This window comes from Macrotis lagotis, chromosome X (assembly GCF_037893015.1).
Source record: "Macrotis lagotis isolate mMagLag1 chromosome X, bilby.v1.9.chrom.fasta, whole genome shotgun sequence".
NCBI classification, from domain to species: Eukaryota; Metazoa; Chordata; class Mammalia; order Peramelemorphia; family Peramelidae; genus Macrotis; species Macrotis lagotis.
This window is the reverse complement of record NC_133666.1, coordinates 190172744-190192153: the sequence shown is the minus strand read 5'-3', so window position 1 is coordinate 190192153 and position 19410 is coordinate 190172744. Positions and strand designations below refer to the sequence as shown.

Genomic DNA, 19410 nt, shown 5'->3' with positions numbered 1-19410 from the left:
AGTAAGGTGCTGTAAATACCCCCATAAAAGAGGAAAAAAAATCAGATTTCATCTCTGGTACAAAAGGAGGGCCAAAAAATTTTATGTGAATTTTCCAGTTTGTAGGAGTCCCTAACCCTGGCAATGTGGGAAGGATAGCTGTAAAAAGACACTGCAGGGGAAAGGGTTAGAGAGAGAAGAGAAACTGATCTGGGAAATAGTGGGAAAGTCTGAGAAGTGTGAGAAGTTCAGAGGTGACTGACCTGGGCACCCTCCTTAAATGGAGATTCTGGGAGGAGTTATCCAAATAAAGGGAGAGACCCATGAGAAGGATACTTCTGAGGGGTAAATTCTGGGACTAAAATGATCTTCCAGAAAGAAGATCTGGAGAACTCCAGAGAAGAACAACCTGGTGAAAAATCATTGATTCTAAACACTGAGCATTTGTATATAGATTTTACTATAGTCTCCTTTCTTGACTTTTGACTATTATGAATTTCTGGGCAGCTAAATAATAGGGTGCCAGGGGGCGGCTAGGTGGCACAGTGGATAGAGCACTGGCCTTCGAGTCAGGAGGTTCAAATCCTACCTCAGATACTTAATAATTGCCTAGCTGTGTGGCCTTGGGCAAGCCACTTAGCCCCATTGCCTTGAAAAAAAATCTAAAAAAAAAAATAGGGTGCCAGCCCTTGGAGTCACGAAGACTCATGTTCCTGAAGGTCTCAGACAATTACTAGCTGTGTGACCTTGGGCAAGTCATTTAGCCCTATTTTCCTCAGTTTTCTCATCTCTAAAATGAGCCAGAGAAGGAATTAGCACTTCAGTATCTTTTCCAAGAAAACCTTAAATGGGAAAGAATCAGAAATGACTGAAAATGACTCAAACAATAATAACAGAACTTCTGGGTATTTCAACTGCTAGTTTTCCTTCTTTGTAGCATCCAAACTAGGGGGATATCCAAATCCATTCTCCTTTACTCACCATTTTTAGTTTAAAACTTCATTTCCTTAAATCTGAGGGACATCTAGAAAATGCAGTTTTTAACTTTAATTTGTTAGGTGCATTCATCCTTAGCCAAGAATTTGACATCCCTTTGCAGGGAATCCCTAAAGTCTTAGCCATTAAAGTACAATACTGCCCTGAGACATTTGGAATGCCTGTATTTTAAGCCAGAATTCTGAAGTGAAAAATCCCATTCTCATATTACTTTCTCTACCAGCAGTTCATCTCTCAAATTTTTCTATTTTGCATCTCTTTTTTGAGTAATAATGAGGAAAATGCATCCTGTCTCTCAGTTTCTTGCCCATGATAATGTAATTGTTGGCAATGCTTTTCAGACTCCTTTCTAGAATTATCAATTGTACCTACATGAGTTCCCACAAGTGGGCAGTTATTATCCATTTTAATATGCCTTAAGAGGTTCTCTGTTAAGTCTTGGATACCTGCCCTGGAATGAGAGCAGATCTCTGTTGTTACCGAGTTGAAAAATGACTGCTTCTATGCCTTTGAGCAAAGAAATCACCAACTGTTATTACTCCTTTCTTCTTTCTATGACCCTTCCATTCAGCTGATAGTTTCTTTGACCTGTAATATATTCAAATGCTGGAGCAGAGTTTTTGTTTTGTTTTATCAATGGGACAGTTAGTTTGGGTCCTAGTATTAGCTCAAACTATCATCAAAGTACCCAACTATGCTTCATTCCACAGTCTGAAAAACTATCTTTTTTGTTCACTTCTCTCTCTTGTTGACTCCTTGGACAACCTTATGCAAACAATTGGCTTATAAATGGTCCAACAAGTTGGGGGGATAAAGGATAGAGTGTGTCAATTCTGTCCTGCAGTGGAGCTCTCTGTTCACAAGTTTGGGGTGGAGTGAAGAGGAGAGGACTGAATGAATCTGGGGTGGCTAGGTGGCACCGTGGATAGAGCACAGGCCCTAGAGTCAGGAGTACCTGAGTTCAAATGCGACCTCAGACAATAATTACCTAGCCATGTGGCCTTAAACCCATTGCCTTGCAAAAAAAAAATGGTCAAGAAAGAAAAAAGCAGGTTGAGGATATGAGAGCTCTAAGGCCAAATAAATTAAATTATCCAGGACTATGAGGTGAATATCAATGGAAGGAGGAAAAAAATTTGCATTATTATCCTGATATCATGCTATGACTATACTGACAGAATGAGAAGGTTTATGAGGAGTTTGAGAAACAAAACAAGAGCCTGGAGTAGAGTCATGGGTATGTTGCTTAGAAGGCTTCAGTTACCCAGACAGCTAATGAAGCTGTCAGGAACAAAAAACAAACACCTCATACATTATTGGCTTAATTTGATGATAATTAAATCCTTCAGAAGATGGAGGAACCTACAAAGCTAGCTCCTCTTCTGGAACTGGTTCTGAACAGTAAGAAAGAAATGACCACTTAATTAGGAATAACGAAGGGAAGGAACAATCTTGGAAGGGAAGATTTTAGAAAGCAAATTTCACAGGATTCAAAGAAAGAATAAATATGCTTGAGGGGAGTTAATCTACCAAGGTATGAATTCCCAGGACCTGCACTTTCATCTTCACCCTTACTATTGTTACCCCTGCCGCTGTTGTCCTCTACCATCCAAACTGAACCTGGGAGGAGCAAAGGTACCTCAACTATGGAGCTAGGAGTCATCATCTTCACTCATTTCATAGCTATTTTTCACCCTGTTTCCCTATGCTTTCCATCTCTAGCAAAGAACTTGAATCACTGGCATATCTCTCTTCCCTTTTATGGGTAAATTCCCTAAGAGTGTCATTTACAATCTCTCTTCTCATACTCTTCTAAATTCACTAAATCTGACTTCTGACCTCATCATTCAACTGAAACTACTCTATCTAACTTTATCAGTGGACTCATAAATCCCAAATCTGATATCCTTTTCTCAATTCTCATACCTTTTTGACCTCTTTATATTCTTTGACTATCAATTATCTTTTTCTCCCGAAAACTTTCTCCTCTCTGGATTTTCTCTCTCCTGATTTTCCTCCTACTTCTCTGAATAGACTATCTCAGTCCCAGCCTTATCCATCCTGTGGAATGCCCAGGGAATCAATCAATCAAAAAATATTTATTAAGTATCTGTTATTTTCCAGGCACCATGAAGGATGCTAGGGATTCTAAGAGACAGAGGAGGATGAAGAAGTATAAATACACAGGGGAGAGATACAAAGACAAACTTCAATAGTAACTGACCTCAAAGATTTTACATTCTGTAAAACAAATGAACTTTCTATTTCACTGAGTTAGCTAGAATATTCAGGTGTGGCTTAGTTAGGAAAACAATAGCTAAAATAACATTACCATATGCTTTTTTTTTCTCCCAGAAGTCCTGTTCCTTCTATAAAAGTGGAAACTACTCAACCAGCTACAGAAAAACAAGAGAAGCAAGAAATTAAACCTCCAAGAGTGAGAAAATTAACAAGACAATACAGTTTGTGAGTTCTACACTGAAAGTTTTTGGAGTATGGAATGGGTGGATGGGAGGGAGGAAGAAAAGAAGGGAAGAAGACCTTTGATTTCCTTGGTGTGCACTTCTTTCTTTCTTTCTTTCTTTCTTTCTTTCTTTCTTTCTTTCTTTCTTTCTTTCTTTCTTTCTTTCTTTTTCTTTCTTTCTTTCTTCCTTTCTTCCTTCCTTTCTCTCTCTCTCTCTTTCTCTCTCTCTCTCTCTTTCTTCTTTCTTTTTTTAACCAGTTCAATGCTGATTGTTCCTATTCTGCCATTTACAACCTTAGAGAGTTGCCTGGGACTCTGGAGGCACTGAGGAATTAAATGACTTGTCCATGCAGGATTTGAATAGAGATTTTTTTTCTGACTCCAAGGCCATCTCTCTCTATTGACTTTGCACCACTGATTCTCAGAAACAGCACATCAGTTCCAGAGAGATTTCATAGCCAGCTTTGGAAATTTTGTTGGTCTATCAGAGAGTTAGGGACTGGGTCTGTGATTTTGTTGGTATGGAGACCACCTGTGTGAAGAAATTTGGTTCACAAATACAGGTTGACACTTGATCTGAAAGAGAGTTATAGCCTAATTTTCAAGCACAAGATTATATAGAATATATATCCTCCTTCCAAATCATCTGTATTATGCATTCTGGTTATTTTTATGCTAGCAAAGCAGAACTACACAGTCTTAGAATTACCTAGAGAACACTGAGAGGCTAGATGACCTGCCCAGTGATCACATAACCCGTGTGTGTCAGAGACAGAACTTGAAACCAAGTCTTTTTGGATCAAAAACCAAGTCTTTACCTACTATTCTATACTGCTTCTCGGTGATGTATTACAATGACAAAAATTAAGGGAACAATATGCATATATAATAGTTATTTCCTTTTTCTTTCTCCTCTTCTCTACATCTCCATAAAAGTTCAGATGTAACTAGAAGGGTGATATCTCCCCCCTTCAAAATGGCTTAAAGAGGAGAGGAAACTTTCATATTTTGCACAGTAGTTATGTTTTCAGGTCATATTTTAAAGTATTTGCAATATATATCAGAGTGGGTCCTTCTTCCATTGTTGCAGTTGTCAATCCCTATATCTTTTCTATACTTTTCTTATCCATGTTTTTCTATAAATTCTCTATAGAGGATAACAAGTTATGTGAGAATTTGGGATAACTTTTATTTTCTGTGAAATTTTTTGGGAGTAACTTCCTGAAAACCATCTATAGTCTAATCCTTAAGGAAGAGACATAATTGTTACCAGAAAGTAAGTCCAAGATGTTGTAAACTTTCTTATAATGTTCCATGCAGGGCCAGGTTATCTAACGCTTGACCTTCATTTTCACAACATAAATAAGATATATTAATGTTGCCCACTACAGTAGTCAGAGCTGGTATGTTAGAAGGGATAACGGGCAATCATGAAGTATGGGAGCAAGGCTAGGTTTTTCCAAACTTTCCTAGAAACAGTACAATAGTTCTAGGAATACTTCACAACTAGATGGACAAGATAGGAAATAAGGCAATACTGTCTTCATATACTGTAATCCTATGCCTAACCCTTCAACATGTATTCGAAAAGGAAGTTGTATTTTGGGTGTGGTTTCATTTTCCTCAGGATAGGTATTTATGCATTTTCAAGAACTACCTAAACATAGCTTGCTATTATTTGTGAGTTCTGAGTTTACACACTACATAATGTGACCCTGATCTCTTGAAGCTTATATGTCAACATATTGGTGTTAATTTTGTTCCTTAATTATATTTTTCTGCTGGGAAAAGAAATTATATGATGGATAGAAGATCACATCACAGTTAATAAATAAAATAATTATTTAAGAAAAATGACAGGTTTTGAACAAGAAGAGAATATCAGGTGATCAGGATGATTGTTCCAAATGCTAGGAGAGCACAGACAAGTTCTAAGTCTATAAGAAGTGACAACAGAAGGAATGGGGAGGATTGGATGTCCTGAAATGGTTCAAAATAGATGACATATAAGCTTTCAGGCAGATTGGTGAAATCAGGTTTAGTCTTCTCCTTAAGAAAGCCTTGACTGCAAGGAGTCTGTAAATCTCAACATACAAAGGAAAAGGGGGTAAATTGAGCAAAATGGAAAGCCAATGGAAAGAGTAGAAAATTATAAAATGAAATACAGAAGGTTTGGCAAGGCATCAGAAAGAGTAAATTTATAAAGTAGAAACTAGAGTCCCAAATTTAAGAGGCTAGCAAAACTCCACAAGCTTTATTTTCCTTTTATTTTTTAAAATAAAATTTATTGTAGCCTTTTAGTTTTATATCACTGCTCTATCCTCTTAATGTTTCCCTTTCCTCTGTTATATCCCCAATTCCAACAGTTACTACTTGTACTCTTCCAAGAACTATTTCTACACACAGACACACAAGTATCTACCATGATAGTTATGGTGAAGATAAGAAATAGGGAGGAATGGAATTTCAAGTGGTGCTAAATGCCTTCTTTTTCCATGACTGCGGATCTAAAGTTATTAAAACATTTGATTTCCTGATAATAGAGACTTCTCTTTATCAAGAACATGAAATTTGTTCTTTAAATAAAAAAAAATTACTGAAGTACTTAGAAAAGGAAAATTAATGACTATTAGAGAACAGGGAGAAACAAGTAAATGAAGCTAAAGAAAGCATTGACTTTCTAAAAGAATCAACATATTGATGATTCTTTTTTCAAGACAGTCTATGAAAACTAGTCTGTGGGAAAACTGCTTAGTTGAAAAGTGCATAATCTTACATAAGGAGTATCTGCAAAGATCCACTCTATTCCTACAATATTTTGGGAACAAAATGCCTCTCAAAGAGTTGCATTAACATTGAAAAGCCAAGATGACCAAACAGAAGACAAGAATAGAGAGAAGGAAGAATCCTCCCACCCCGACAATGAGAGTCTCTCTCTCTCAAATGAGGGAGGCTTCTTTTTTTTTTATTTTTCACCTTAAAGCTACATGAGTATTTAAAAGTTCTTACAATTATGAAAGAATCACTTATTTTTTTTTGTCTCAAACTATTTTTTGCTGTCCAGATTTGGACTGAATGTGACAACAAACTTCAACAAATTGCATTGGCTAATTTTTGTTTGTTATTCTGAATGTATAGATATCACATGGGAAAATACATACAAACAAAATACACACATGTATATACACATACTCAGGACTGTCAGTGTGTAGCTGAACAATTTTCAATCCTTTTTTCAAGGGATCTAATGTATCTTCATTCTTGAGAAACATTTTAAAAAACACAGATGGAGCTTTAAAAATGATTGAAAGCAAATTAGCAATTATGTGCAGTGAAAAATATCAAACTAAATTTAAGCCAGCATGAAAAATGCAAAAAAAAATGTTTTCCCTTTAGGAGATAATTTGTAGCAAATAGATTTTAAAAAAATAATTTGGCAACAAAATTATTAGCTGCTTGGTCAATATTAAGGGAACAAAATAAATAAGTCAGTCCCTGTGAAGATATATCCTTTTTGAATCTCCTTCCTTTGGAAACCCCTTTGTTGTAATGAGCAGAGCTTCATGTACTTTCAGTAACCACAGTGATGAAGATGACCTTCCTCCAGCCCTGGCTGCTGCCATGGCAACAACATCAGGACCACCAGGATCTCCAGCATCCCAGAAAATCAGCACACCTCAGAAGATGGAAGGGCAAAATCAACTATCCCCCTGTGCAAAGGTACAGTACAAGAAGGGAAAGGGATGTACAAAGGGCTGACTATGCTGAATCATGCTGTAAATGTACAGTGTGTATAGGTAGGAAGTGAATGACATATCATTCTACCTTTTTTAGTTTAATATAAACAATGTAGAAAGCAGTTTAGCTAAAGCTTAAACACTAGATCTGGCATGTAATTTTTCATTTTTATTCTATGAATCTTAACTATCCATACTTTGGATCACTTGTATAAATTAGCTATTTCTCTATAATCAATGGCTTTTGTTATCCAGATATAATTATGATTAAATCTTAGAATCATAGCATCATAAAACTAGAAAGGACTGGAGATGTCATTTAGACCATCCCCAGCTTCCAATTTACAGATAAGAAAATGAAGGCCAAGTGAAGTTATCCTTCCTAACATCATAAAACTAGCTTGTAATATTGATGAGCCTAGAACCCAAGTCTACAAAAACTGATAATGCTACATTTTTTATAAATTTTTCCCTTGAGAAATCATCAACATTATTGCTTCAAGGTTTGCAGAACTTTACAAATACTATCTCATTTTAATCCTAAACAATCCTAAAAACTTTGAGAATATTCTATTATGATCCCCATTTTACAGATAAGGAAACTGAGGCAGACAGAGGTTAGAAGTCTTACCCAGCGATTCACAGCTACTAAGAGACTGAGACAATAGCTACAAGTATGAAATACATTTTTTGCTCTTAACAAATAGCCTAACCCATGTTGGTTTGTCCTATTTCCCAACATTAGTATGATAAAGGGAAAAATATGGAATGTAATGGTAGTTTTCTCATTAAGTATGTATATATATATTATCTTTTAAAATGCTGGGCCAACACTGACCTGGAAACATTTTCTGCCTTTGTAGAGTCCCTCTGACACAGGAGATGTGTTTACCTTGGGACCAGGTGACCTTTTGATGGATTTCACAGAAGCTACACCAATGGTAAATTTTAGGGTTTGATTTTTAAATTAAAAATTTTTAAAGAAACCTCTATAAATGAGAATAGCTACAAAACCATGGGACACATTCTGGATCCTTGTAAATTAGGATATACCTCTTGGAAAGGTTAATTCAATGATGTATTCAACATACATTCAGTGATACAAGTTGAAATCCTTTATTCCAATAAATTCCTGGGACTGCATTTTTCCTTCAAGTTTTGATATATATGACAGACAGTTACAGTGTTTCTGTACCCTTATCCTTGAAAGAAGCTATTCTGGGTCTTGTTATGTTTCACATATTTGAGTATGACTACAGTATCTTCCACAGCGGGTTCGCTTGTTAAGCCATTCTTTGTCCGTCTCGTCCCTGCTTGTGTTGCAGTTTCTTGGCTTCATGTGTCTGTGTGATGACCTAATTCTATATAAGCCCCTTCTCTCTGGCTGCTGCATGCCAGGTATCCATCTGCTGCTGTACCTTCCCAGCAGTCAACCTCTTTCTCCCCTGCTTCAAATGCTCATCTAGTGATTCTCTCTTGCTTTTCAGCCAGCCCCCCCAGGTCCTGCTTCCACACCTTCCTGCTCTCTCTGCTCTTTGTATACATTCATCGGAGGGAGGAAAGTAGACTGGCTCTACCCAGTACAGCTTTGTTGTGGGGAGGGGTGGTGTCTTGCAATTTGATAAATATGACCAAGAGATTACCTTGGTATCTTATATTTGACTAAGATCATTTGATGCACAAGTCTAATAATTCTGGATCAATAGTCCTGCAGCCTTTCCTGTACTCAATTTATCTTCCACCCAGTCATAGGACCTGAAATTAGTGAAAATTCAAAATGAAGTATAATAAAGGCACCTGCTATTTCCCCTGCAGTTACTATACCTTTTATTAAAATAAGTATTTTTAAAAATTATTGACAAATTCTCAAAACCCAAAGTAAATCCCACTAAATCATTAACACATTGCATATCACAGATATGACCATAGGTCATTTGGAAAAAGGTCTTATAGCCTATCAGAGAACTTATCTAGATTGGCACAGGTTTAGGTTAGTTTTCTCTACAGGTAAAATGAGTTTATACTTATGTAAGCTGGTGAATAAACATGTATTAAGGCCCTACCAAAAGCAAACTTTTCTTCTAGGTGCTGAGAGATACAGAAGAAAGGGAGGGTATGTGATCCCTGTTCTAAGAACTTGTAGTCTGGTTGGATAGGGAAACACCTCTATAAAGTAGAATGAATAATAATAGTGTATGGGAATACCTAAAATGATACAGAGTAAGTAAATACTCAAAATGATACAGAGAAAGCTTTTAGGGTTATAAGTTTGTTGTCATGTTAAAAAAGTTGGAGTAAGATTAGAGGTGATAGAAAGGGAATCCAGGGGAACCTAAATAAGGTAGAGCCTAAAGTAAGATTGTAAATAAAGGCATTTAGGTAAAAATGGACTGTGTGTGTGTGTGTGTGTGTGTGTGTGTGTCTTTGTGTGCACACAGCCAACAGATTCCTGTGACTAAATTGGATGGGACCCTTTTTGAAGTACTCAAATATCAAACATGATAATAGAGGGGTCAGTGGGGCAGGGTTGGTTCTCTAAAGGTAGGAGGACTTTGATGGTTCTTTTTAAGAAGAATAACCCAATTCCTTTCAGAACTGGAGGGAGATGATTTTGGCAACAGTGTACAAAATGGACTCATAGAGGGAAAGCTATAGGAAGAGATGTAAGTTAAAAGGCTATTATTATAATTAAAGTTCAAAGCATAATATTTCTTGTTGGAAGGGATTTTAAAGACTATACAGATGAGAGTTGCAAATGGAGAACCTGTACAAATCAAGACTTGAATCTAAGACACATCAAAGTTGTGAATCTACTGAATGAGAGGTACTGATGTGATGGTGTGTTTCATCAGAACATGTGTTAAAATAGAGTGCTGTGCTAAGTGATGGGCAAAGTCCACCTTTTGTCTCTTTTCACTTGGATCTTACAGTTTAGGAGAGGAATAAAATATGAACACAAACAAATAACAAGTATTGTCTACCCTACAGGGAAACAGGCACTAGAGAGACAAATACTATGGAGGAAAAAGCTTCCTTCCTAATGAGGAGACAACAGAGATATAAGCATCTGTGTGTGTGTGTGTGTGTGTATATATATATATATATATATATATATATATATATATATATATATATATATATTATATACATATATATAATATATATACATATATATATAGGGGAAAGAAGGATCATTTGAGAGAACCATGAAAGTTTTCAAATACAAGTTGGTGCATTTTGAAGGCAGAAGGGTATTCTTTGAGGTGGAAATGAGAAATGAAAAGACTATGCTATAGGCATGAAGGTGCAGATGATAGAAGGGAGATGAAGTATGTGTAAGGAATGAAGAGAAAGTCTGTTTTGCTAGACTGCAGAATATAAGAAGGGGAATAATGTCTAATAAAGTTATAGGTGAGGGCAAGGTTCTTAAGGGCATAAAAACTAAAAAGTAGAGTTTTTGTTTGATTCTGGAGAGAAAAGGGAGCCAATGGAGTTGATTGAGGAGGGAAGAGATACATAAAGATAACTATAATGTACACTTTTATTTGCTAAATGCAAATAAAGAATTGATATATAAAGGGCAAGGTGGGTAAGGTGGTACAGTGGAGAGAGCTCTGGGCTTGGAGTCTGAAAGAAACTGAGTTCAAATTTAGCCTCAGATTCCAGCTGAATGACACTGGGCAAGTCAATTAACCATTTACCTCAGTTTCTTCACCTGTAAAATGGTTATAATAATAGCACTTACCTCCCAGCATTGTTGCTAGGATCAAATAAGGTAATATTTGTAAGGTACTTAGCCCAATGCTGGCACATGCTATGGAAAGGTTAGCCATCACCATCATAATCGCTAATATTATTATTACTTGGGAGTGCTAGATGAGGAGATGGCATTTAGAAATTTAATAAATAGAGCCAATAAGAGAGGAAAAGTTTGAGAAAAGCAAGATAGAGGGCAATGTCATGTTCAAGGGTCACTGGAGTAAAAAGTACAGGGAGGGGAGTTAGAGAAAGTAAGACTGCAAAAAGAAGAGTAGCACTACATCTTGGAAATTTCTGAATGCCAGGGCAAGGAGATTAGATTTTAGTTCATAAACAAAATGGAACCCTTGAAGATTTTTGTTAATGCTGGCAACCTGTTCAGAGTCAATATTTAGAAAAAATGAAAAAAGTCATAGCAGTTAGTAAAAGTTTTAAATTACAATTCCTATTATTCCATTATGTCAGACTCTCTGTGACTTGGAGTTTTCTCAGCAATGTTGATTTGCCATTTCCTTTTCCAGCTCATTTTTACAGATGAGGAAACTGAGGAAAATAGAGTTAAATGATTTGCCCAGGGTCATAGAACTAATAATGGTCTGAGATCAGATTTGAATTCAGGTCTTCCTGACTCCAGGTCCAGCATTTCATCTACCATTTAACTGCCCCAAAAGGGAGCTTTACTTTGACCTAACTATGCAACAAGAATTCAGTGGCACTGAGTTTCTTTGGATCCTCTTGACTAGTCAGCAAGGCAGCATAATCTACAGAAATTTACTGGATCAGTCTTCCAGATCTTTACTGTATGGTCTTCTTGGAGTCAAAGATCAAGCTTAGTTGACTTTGGGGCTTGACCTATGAAAGGTATCTGGAAAGTACAGGATGGGAGGTCAGAATTTTAAAATTAGCGGGTTATCTATGAGCTTTCATAAAACAATGGAAACAAACACTGGGTCATTCTTAGGAATCAAGGTCAATAGTGTACAAGCAGCCTTGGGACATTGGTGTTGTTTGTTTGTTTTTCAAATAAAAACAAGACTATTAAAAAAATAGAACAACAGATAGACTTCCCCTATGCCAAGACTGTACAAGATTTTTTCCATCTAAAATCATGCAAATACTAAAGTATATATATATATATATATTATATATATATATATATGTATATATATATATATATATAATATATATGTGTGTGTGTGTGTGTGTGTGTGTGTGTGTGTGTGTGAACAGGGAATTCAATTCATTGGTATAATACTTAACAGGGATTTATCTATTTTTGATCATTTTTAATTAAGCAGATCTCTAAGAAAAATCATTCATTTCATTCCCTTGTACTTTGGATTTGTCTAGTTTAAGAGAAAACAAAGAAATATCTCCTTAATAAACCAGGAAGTAAGGGGACTTTTAGGGTTTGAGTTTTTGGTTTTGTTTTGTTTTTGCTGGGGGCAGAAGTAAAACACATGGTCTACTTGGCATCTTGGCAGCACCATAGATAGAATATTGGACCTTGAACGAAGAAGTTCTTCTTGAGTTAATTCAATCATGTCTGATTCTTCATGATCCTATTTGGGGTTGTTTGACATAGCCTTCTCCAGGTTGTTTTACAGGTGAGGAAACTGAGGCAAACAGGATTAACTGACTTGCCTAGGGTCACACAGCTAGTAAGTATCTTATCTGAGGACAGATTTGAACTCAGGAAGATGAATCTTTCTAACTCTAGCCCCAGCACCATATCCATTGACCTCAGTAAAATATTAGCTGTGGGGGCCCTGGACAAGTCTCAGTTTCCTCATTTATAAAAATGGGGATAACAATAGTAATTATTTCTCAAAGTTGTTGTGAGAATAAAATGAGACAATCTCAAGGTGACATAAATGCTAGCTATTACTATTACTTTTATATTTTATAATATACTTTTATATAGTACATTTATAATAAGGGAAAGATGAAGCTCTCAACCAAAACCAAAATCACACACACACACACACACACACACACACACACACACACACACACACACACACACACACCAGCAGCTGTTAAAAGTTAGGATAATGCATGTGTTATGTTTATCCAGGTTTTTGTAAAGAAGGTGTTATGTTTCCTGACATTCCTTCTAGGAACTGCCAAAAGCCATCTACCAGCTGGGAGGGAGCTTCTACTTTGATTCCTTGCTTAGAGTAATGTAGCTTATTCATCAACTTGGCATACAGAAAAGAGAACCTGATTCTAAGGACCTTTGGGTAAATCCTTGGACCTTTCTGGGTCTCAAGATTCTTCTTTTAATGAGGGGACTGGACCAAGTAACCTCTAACTTTCTATCTGCTCCTCTCCAGGAGGAGTCTATCCCAACTCAGAGATGCTATCTCCAAGCTTACTGCTTAGGGGTTTCTTCCACAGCCAAACTAGGTTGAGTGCAAGGGGACCCAGGCACCTCTTGGGAAGCCCAACACAATATCCCAGGAAGCAGTTCCCAAGATCAGCTCAGGACTAAAGTGTTGAGAAGTCAGAACTTTTGATGAAACAAAGAGAACAAAAATACACACTTGCTCATGTCTTCCACTCAAGAACTTTAAGAAAGGCTAGAGGTGGTACATTGGATAGAGTACTGGACCTAGAGTCAGGAAATTCTGAGTTCAAATGTTACTTCAGACACTTCTTAGCTATGTAATCCTGAGCAAATCATTTAACCTTTATCTGTTTTTGTTTCCTCAATTATAAAATGGGGATAATAATAGGACCTACTTCTCAGGATTGTTGTATGTTTCAAATGAGATAATAGGTATAAATCAGTTAACACAGTGTCTGACACATAATAGGTTTGTTTCCTTACTTCCTGTGCCTCAGCTTACTCCTTGGTAAAATTGGAGTCTAATAAAAACAGTCATTTCCCAGGTTGTTGTGCAAATAAAATGAGATAATATTTGTAAAGTACTTTGAAAATCTTAAAATATTATATGCTAGTCATTATTATACTCTATAAAGTTTGAATTCCTGAATTTGCTGTTTACTAACTGTATAACTTTTACAGAAAAGTGTACAGGAAGGGGCAGGAAAGGAATGTGATAAGATTATCACCCCCCTCATAGCCCTAAGTGTATATTCCTCTTAGGCTAAATAGATATGGGTTATATTATAACCAATTCATGTTTTTGTGTCCTAATTAATTCTTCTCCAAGTTCACCCACACACCCCCCATAGAGGTTCTACCCTAGATCCTGTACACCTCCCTCAAGTCTCCTAACATTCTGTGGATCACATTATTCAGTTTTCTATCTATTTTCTTTGATCTTCTATATGATCATCCCCTACCTACTTATGACAACCTAAATCCTGGATGATGCTTTTATGCAACTGCTTAATGTGGAAAAGACAATAATAAAGTCAAGTGGATTCAGAACTGGTTGAATAGTTGGACCTGAATTATAGTCATTGTTTAACTAGCAGTAGATAAAGCACCAGACCTGGTGTCAAGAAAATCTGAGTTCAAATTTAGCCTCAGACATTTATTAGCTGTATGACCCTGAATAAGTCACCTAATCCAGTTTGCCTCTGTTTCCTCATCCACAAAATAAACTAGAGGAGAAAATGGCAAATCACTTCAGTTGTTTGTTTGTTTTTTTTTGCCAAGGAAACCCCCAAACAGGATCTCGAAGAGTCAGACATGACTGAAAAATGACTGAACAATAATTTGGGAAGAAAGGCACTAGTACTGTAGAAGATGCTATTTGAGCTATTTGGTAATGGGAAAGAAAGACTCTTTGAGAGGGGAAGAAAGAAAGAAAGAAGTACATTCCAGGCAAAGATGATCAGAAATGGAGGCTCACAAAAGAAGTATGGAACAAAGGTCTATTTGACTGGATCACAGAGTTTGGGAGGGGGAGTGATGTCCAGGAAAACTGGAAAGATATGATGGGACCAGATTGTATAGAATTTTAAAAGGGATATATGTTTTCTTCTAAAGGTTGTAGGAAGCCACCCAACATTGGTTGAGTAGAAGAGTCACATGGTTAGACATGCTTATCAGAAAAAAAATTACTTTGGCAGTAGAAACTTCAGTTGCAATAAGATTCCACTGAAGGAACTAGGAATATTTACCTTGGAGAAGAGAAAATCTGGGTGCCAGGGGGAGATTGAGGGGAAGACATGATAACCTTCTTCCAATATTTTGGGAAGAAGTATTAGACTTGTTCTTTTGGTGGCCAGGGGGCAAAGCTAGAAAAAAACAGGGAGGTTGAATAAAAGGATCTCAAATAAGAATGGGCTGCCATGGGAAGCTGGGGGTCCTTCTTCTTTGGAGACTTTTCAGAATAGGTTGTATGATTGGGTATCTTGTAGTGGGATTCTTGGGGGGATATGGATTGGACTGGATATTGAATTTGGATCAGCTCTGAACTCTGAAATTATTGGATTTTGTGATTCTAGAAAGATGAAACCCTGGGAAATTATTTCAGTTAATGATGTAAACACCATAAGTTAACAATGTAAATACCATAAGTTATTTTTTTAAATTCAGTCTGTTTCTACTTTATTCATTGGGCAATAGGAAATCACTAAAACTGTTTGATTAAGAGGACTGACATGATCTGATTACTGAGTCATCCATGTAATAGAGGGGCAGATATATGAAAGACTGGAAAACCAGTTAAGGGGCTATTAAAATAAGCTAATCAAGAAGCTATGAGAACTTAAACTAAGAGCTTTCCAATGAGAGTTGATGAGAGGGATGGATGTGAGAGAGATTGTTCAAATAGTATCCACAAGATTTTACAGACTTGAGGAGAATGAGAGAAAGAAGAAAAAACCCAACATGAAGCAGAGGTTCTGAGGTGGAGAGGATGTGTGATGGTGGGATTAACAGAAATAACAAAGCAAAGAGGAGGGGTAAATTTTGATGGCAAGATGAGTTGTGCTATTTTGCTGATCAAACACTAGTTTAGTCAGTTGGAGATAAAGACCTGGATGATGTGTCTAAAGGTCATTCTTCCTGTCTGAAATGCAATCAGACCTCATCATATTAACTTAATGGGCTCACTAGCAAATTATAAGTTCTTATAACTTGATATGGATATGCCCCTAAGGCGAAACAATAAAATGAGAAGCTATGATGGCATGGCGCCACCCGTATTTTTCTGCTGTATTTTTCTACCTCCTAAGAAGTTCATCTTCTGTGAGACTCTCTCCTGAATGATAACTGAGGGGTTCTAATACTGAATCTCCTTTCCTTGGAGGTAGAGGGGAATTAGAGTACACTCCCTGGTAAACCACAGAAGGGGCTGCTATGGCCCCTTACCAAGCAAACTCCTTGCTTTCACCTGACCTCACTCTCTGTCTTTCCTCCTTGAGTGAGGTTCTGTCTTCATTAAGACTCCCTCTGCAGCCCATGGTTGTATAACTAGCTTAGAACATGTAAAAAACATGGAATAGCAAATAGCCAGCATACTTGAGGGAAAACATGTTAAAGATTCATCTGTTTCCAAATTTTAAAATAATGAATTACTGTTCATTAAAATTAAAGTCAGGAAGACTCATCTCCCTGAGTTCAAGTCTGACCATTACTAATTGGGTAAGCCCAGGCAGTCACTTTTAACCCTGTTTATCTCAATTTTCTCATCTGTAAAATGAGATATAGAAGGAAATGGCAAACTATTCAAGTATTTTTGCCAGAAAACCCCAAATGGAATCACTAACAAGTCAGACAAGACTAAAAAAGGAACAAAACAACAATATTTTGAAAAACCAGGAATTGTTCGAAAAAAGCAGGGATTCTTAACTTTTTTGTGTGTCCTTTAGCCGTCTAGTTAAATCTATGGATCTATTCTTGGAATGATGTTTTTTTTAAATACATAGAATAAATATAGAGGGTTACAAAGGAAACTAATTGAGGTGAAAATGTTTATACATATCCTGAAACCTATCTTAGGGATCTGTGGCTTCAGATTAAAAATACTTGATCTAAAAGAATAATGAGTAGTCTGAACGTTCTATATGGAAAAAAGAAAAAAAGATCCTAAAATTTCCTTGAATTGTGATGAATGTGGATTCTGACAGGAGACCTCTTTTTATTCACAATAGCAAGACTAATACAACAAAACTTCCTTAATTGAAAAAATATAATCTTTATGGTACATAGGTCTGACTATATTACCACCTGGCTCAAAAATCCCTCCATGGCTCCCTATTACCCTAAGTAGAAAATTCAGACTACCTAGTGTGACTTTTAAGCTCATACACAGTAACTCCAACCCACCTTTCAAGCCACAGTTTTGTTCTCTAAACTCAATATACTTCAGATAACTTGGGCTCCTAGCTATTCTACCGCTTCTCTGTTTTCATATAGACCATTCCCCATGCTTGGAATGCATTTGTGTCTCATCTCTGCCTCCTGGAATTCTCTTTTTTCCAGCCCCCACTTCAGGTACCATCTCCTCCATGAAGCCTTCCCTGATCCCCCCCCCCCCCCCATATAAGAGTGTTTTCTTCCTCCTCAAATTTTTTCGGAGTGCTTTGTCTATACCTCTCCTTTGGCTCTGATCCATTCTGCTTTATATCATTTCTTTGTATATGTGTATTATCTCTCCCAAGTCCACCCCTCAAGACAATAACCTCTTCAGTGGGGGCAGGACCTGTGGAGCATTTATCTTTGTAGTCCCAGTATTTAACACAGTGCCTTAACAAAGTCATGCCTATCTGATGTCTGGAAAGAATTAAAATCTGAAAGATCTTTTTCTAGAATCAGTGATACAAATTTAAAACTGGTACTGGAATTTGAGTTACTATCATAATTTATTATGTTATTTATTATCTGTTCATCCCATCAAACATTACTTGGCTTTTACTGTATCATGGCACTGTCTTAGACCCTGGGAAAGGAAATATAGAGAATCAGAAAAGGCATTGGATGGCCCTTCTCTCAACAGAGATAAAGACGGAGAACAAAAATGCAAACAGATTTTTCTTTCAAGGAGATTCAAAAGACTTAAAGATAGAAAACAAGTGAAAGTGACAATTCAGAACTAACCATATTCTTTTAACACCAAGATTACACACATATCTTCCAAGATATATCCAAATTTGGGTATAGGAAGAGGCTAGCTAGGGTCATTGGCTTGTCATCTTGACTTGTTAATAGAGGAGAAGAAATTGTGTTTTGGAGAGAAAGAGAAGAGTCTAAGAGAAATGAGGGAGGAGGAAAACAAGTGGGAGGGAGGGCCAAGAAGTCAACTGGAGGGGCAAGGAACAAGTTGGGAGAGGAGAGGGAGTGGGGGGAGCCCCAGAGTGATCATCAAGTGAGCAGTGTAAAGTTGATGGATGCTTCTTGCGCTTTACCTCCTTCCTCCCCTTCTTTCCTTCCATCCTTTTTTCCTTTTTTCCTTTCTTTCTTCCCTCTCTCCCTTTTTCCACTTTCCCCTTTCTTTCCTCTCCTCTCATTTCTTCTTCCTCCTCTTCTCTCCTCTCCTTATGAGCAGGCAGAGTCCTCCAGTGTCATAAATCCTGCACACTCTCGTTGCTATCCTCAAATTTCTATTCAAATGAAAGAAGAGAAAAATGAAGCATGCATGGGCCCTCCAATCAAAACAAGGCTGGTAGGTATAGCTATGTAGAAGCCCATCAGCCTTGAGAGTGTCCTGCAAAGAAATTTCGAAGAAAATGGTTCTAAAGCCAGAAGCCAGACCTTAGTTGCTCCAGCTTGTATTCACTTCAAAAATGTAAGAATAGTTTCTTTTTAAGCTATCAGTCATCATGGACAGTTACCAGAGGTGTGTTTCCAAGAGAGAACCCCTACCCGCCAAGTTCTCATCAGGTGGAGGGGAATGTACCTCCCTGCTTTATAAATTCTTTCTTATATTTCACACACACACACACACAGTATATATATGTATATATATATTATATATATACACACACATACACACACACATACACACAACACACACACACACATACACACAACACACACACACACACACACACATATATATATACATATATATATATATATAAATCTATCTCTCATGTTGTCAATATAAAAGTATGGTGGTAGGTTGAGGATCACAATTTCTGCTTTTCACAGAAATAATGCCCTTAGTGAAACTTGTTGGGATTGGCAGACTTTGGAAACCCCTTCCCTCCTACCTGCATCACTGTTGCAGGGATGCTCTGGTTGATATGAGTTTAGCTGGTAAAGAACCAGGGTGAAGGTGAACTTTTAAGGGCAAAGAGGATTTGAAAAGGGGACGATCAGGGAGTCCCCGCTGAGGCCATCTTGGGACTCCTTCAAAAGATTCGAATCTATGGGTCAGCACCAGAACTGGTCCACACCCTGAGAAATCTCATGATTCTTAGTACTGGCCTACCTACAACATCTGGACCTACCCCAATCCTGACTCACCCCTCAGAATGATATGGACTATAAAAACCACTCTCAAGTTCTTGAATATGGACATCAAACAACCATAATTTTCACGTTCTGGC

At 37.1% G+C, this 19410-nt stretch overlaps 1 protein-coding gene across 1 annotated transcript in view; it reads left to right on the top strand.

Moving 5' to 3' along the window:
* The window catches only part of LOC141498924 (band 4.1-like protein 4B), a 159597-nt gene that overhangs the window by 127728 nt on the left and 12459 nt on the right, over positions 1-19410 (top strand). The window contains 3 exon segments of the mRNA XM_074201961.1: positions 3331-3441; positions 7015-7159; positions 8040-8117. Of these exon segments, the coding sequence (XP_074058062.1) occupies positions 3331-3441; positions 7015-7159; positions 8040-8117 (334 nt within the window).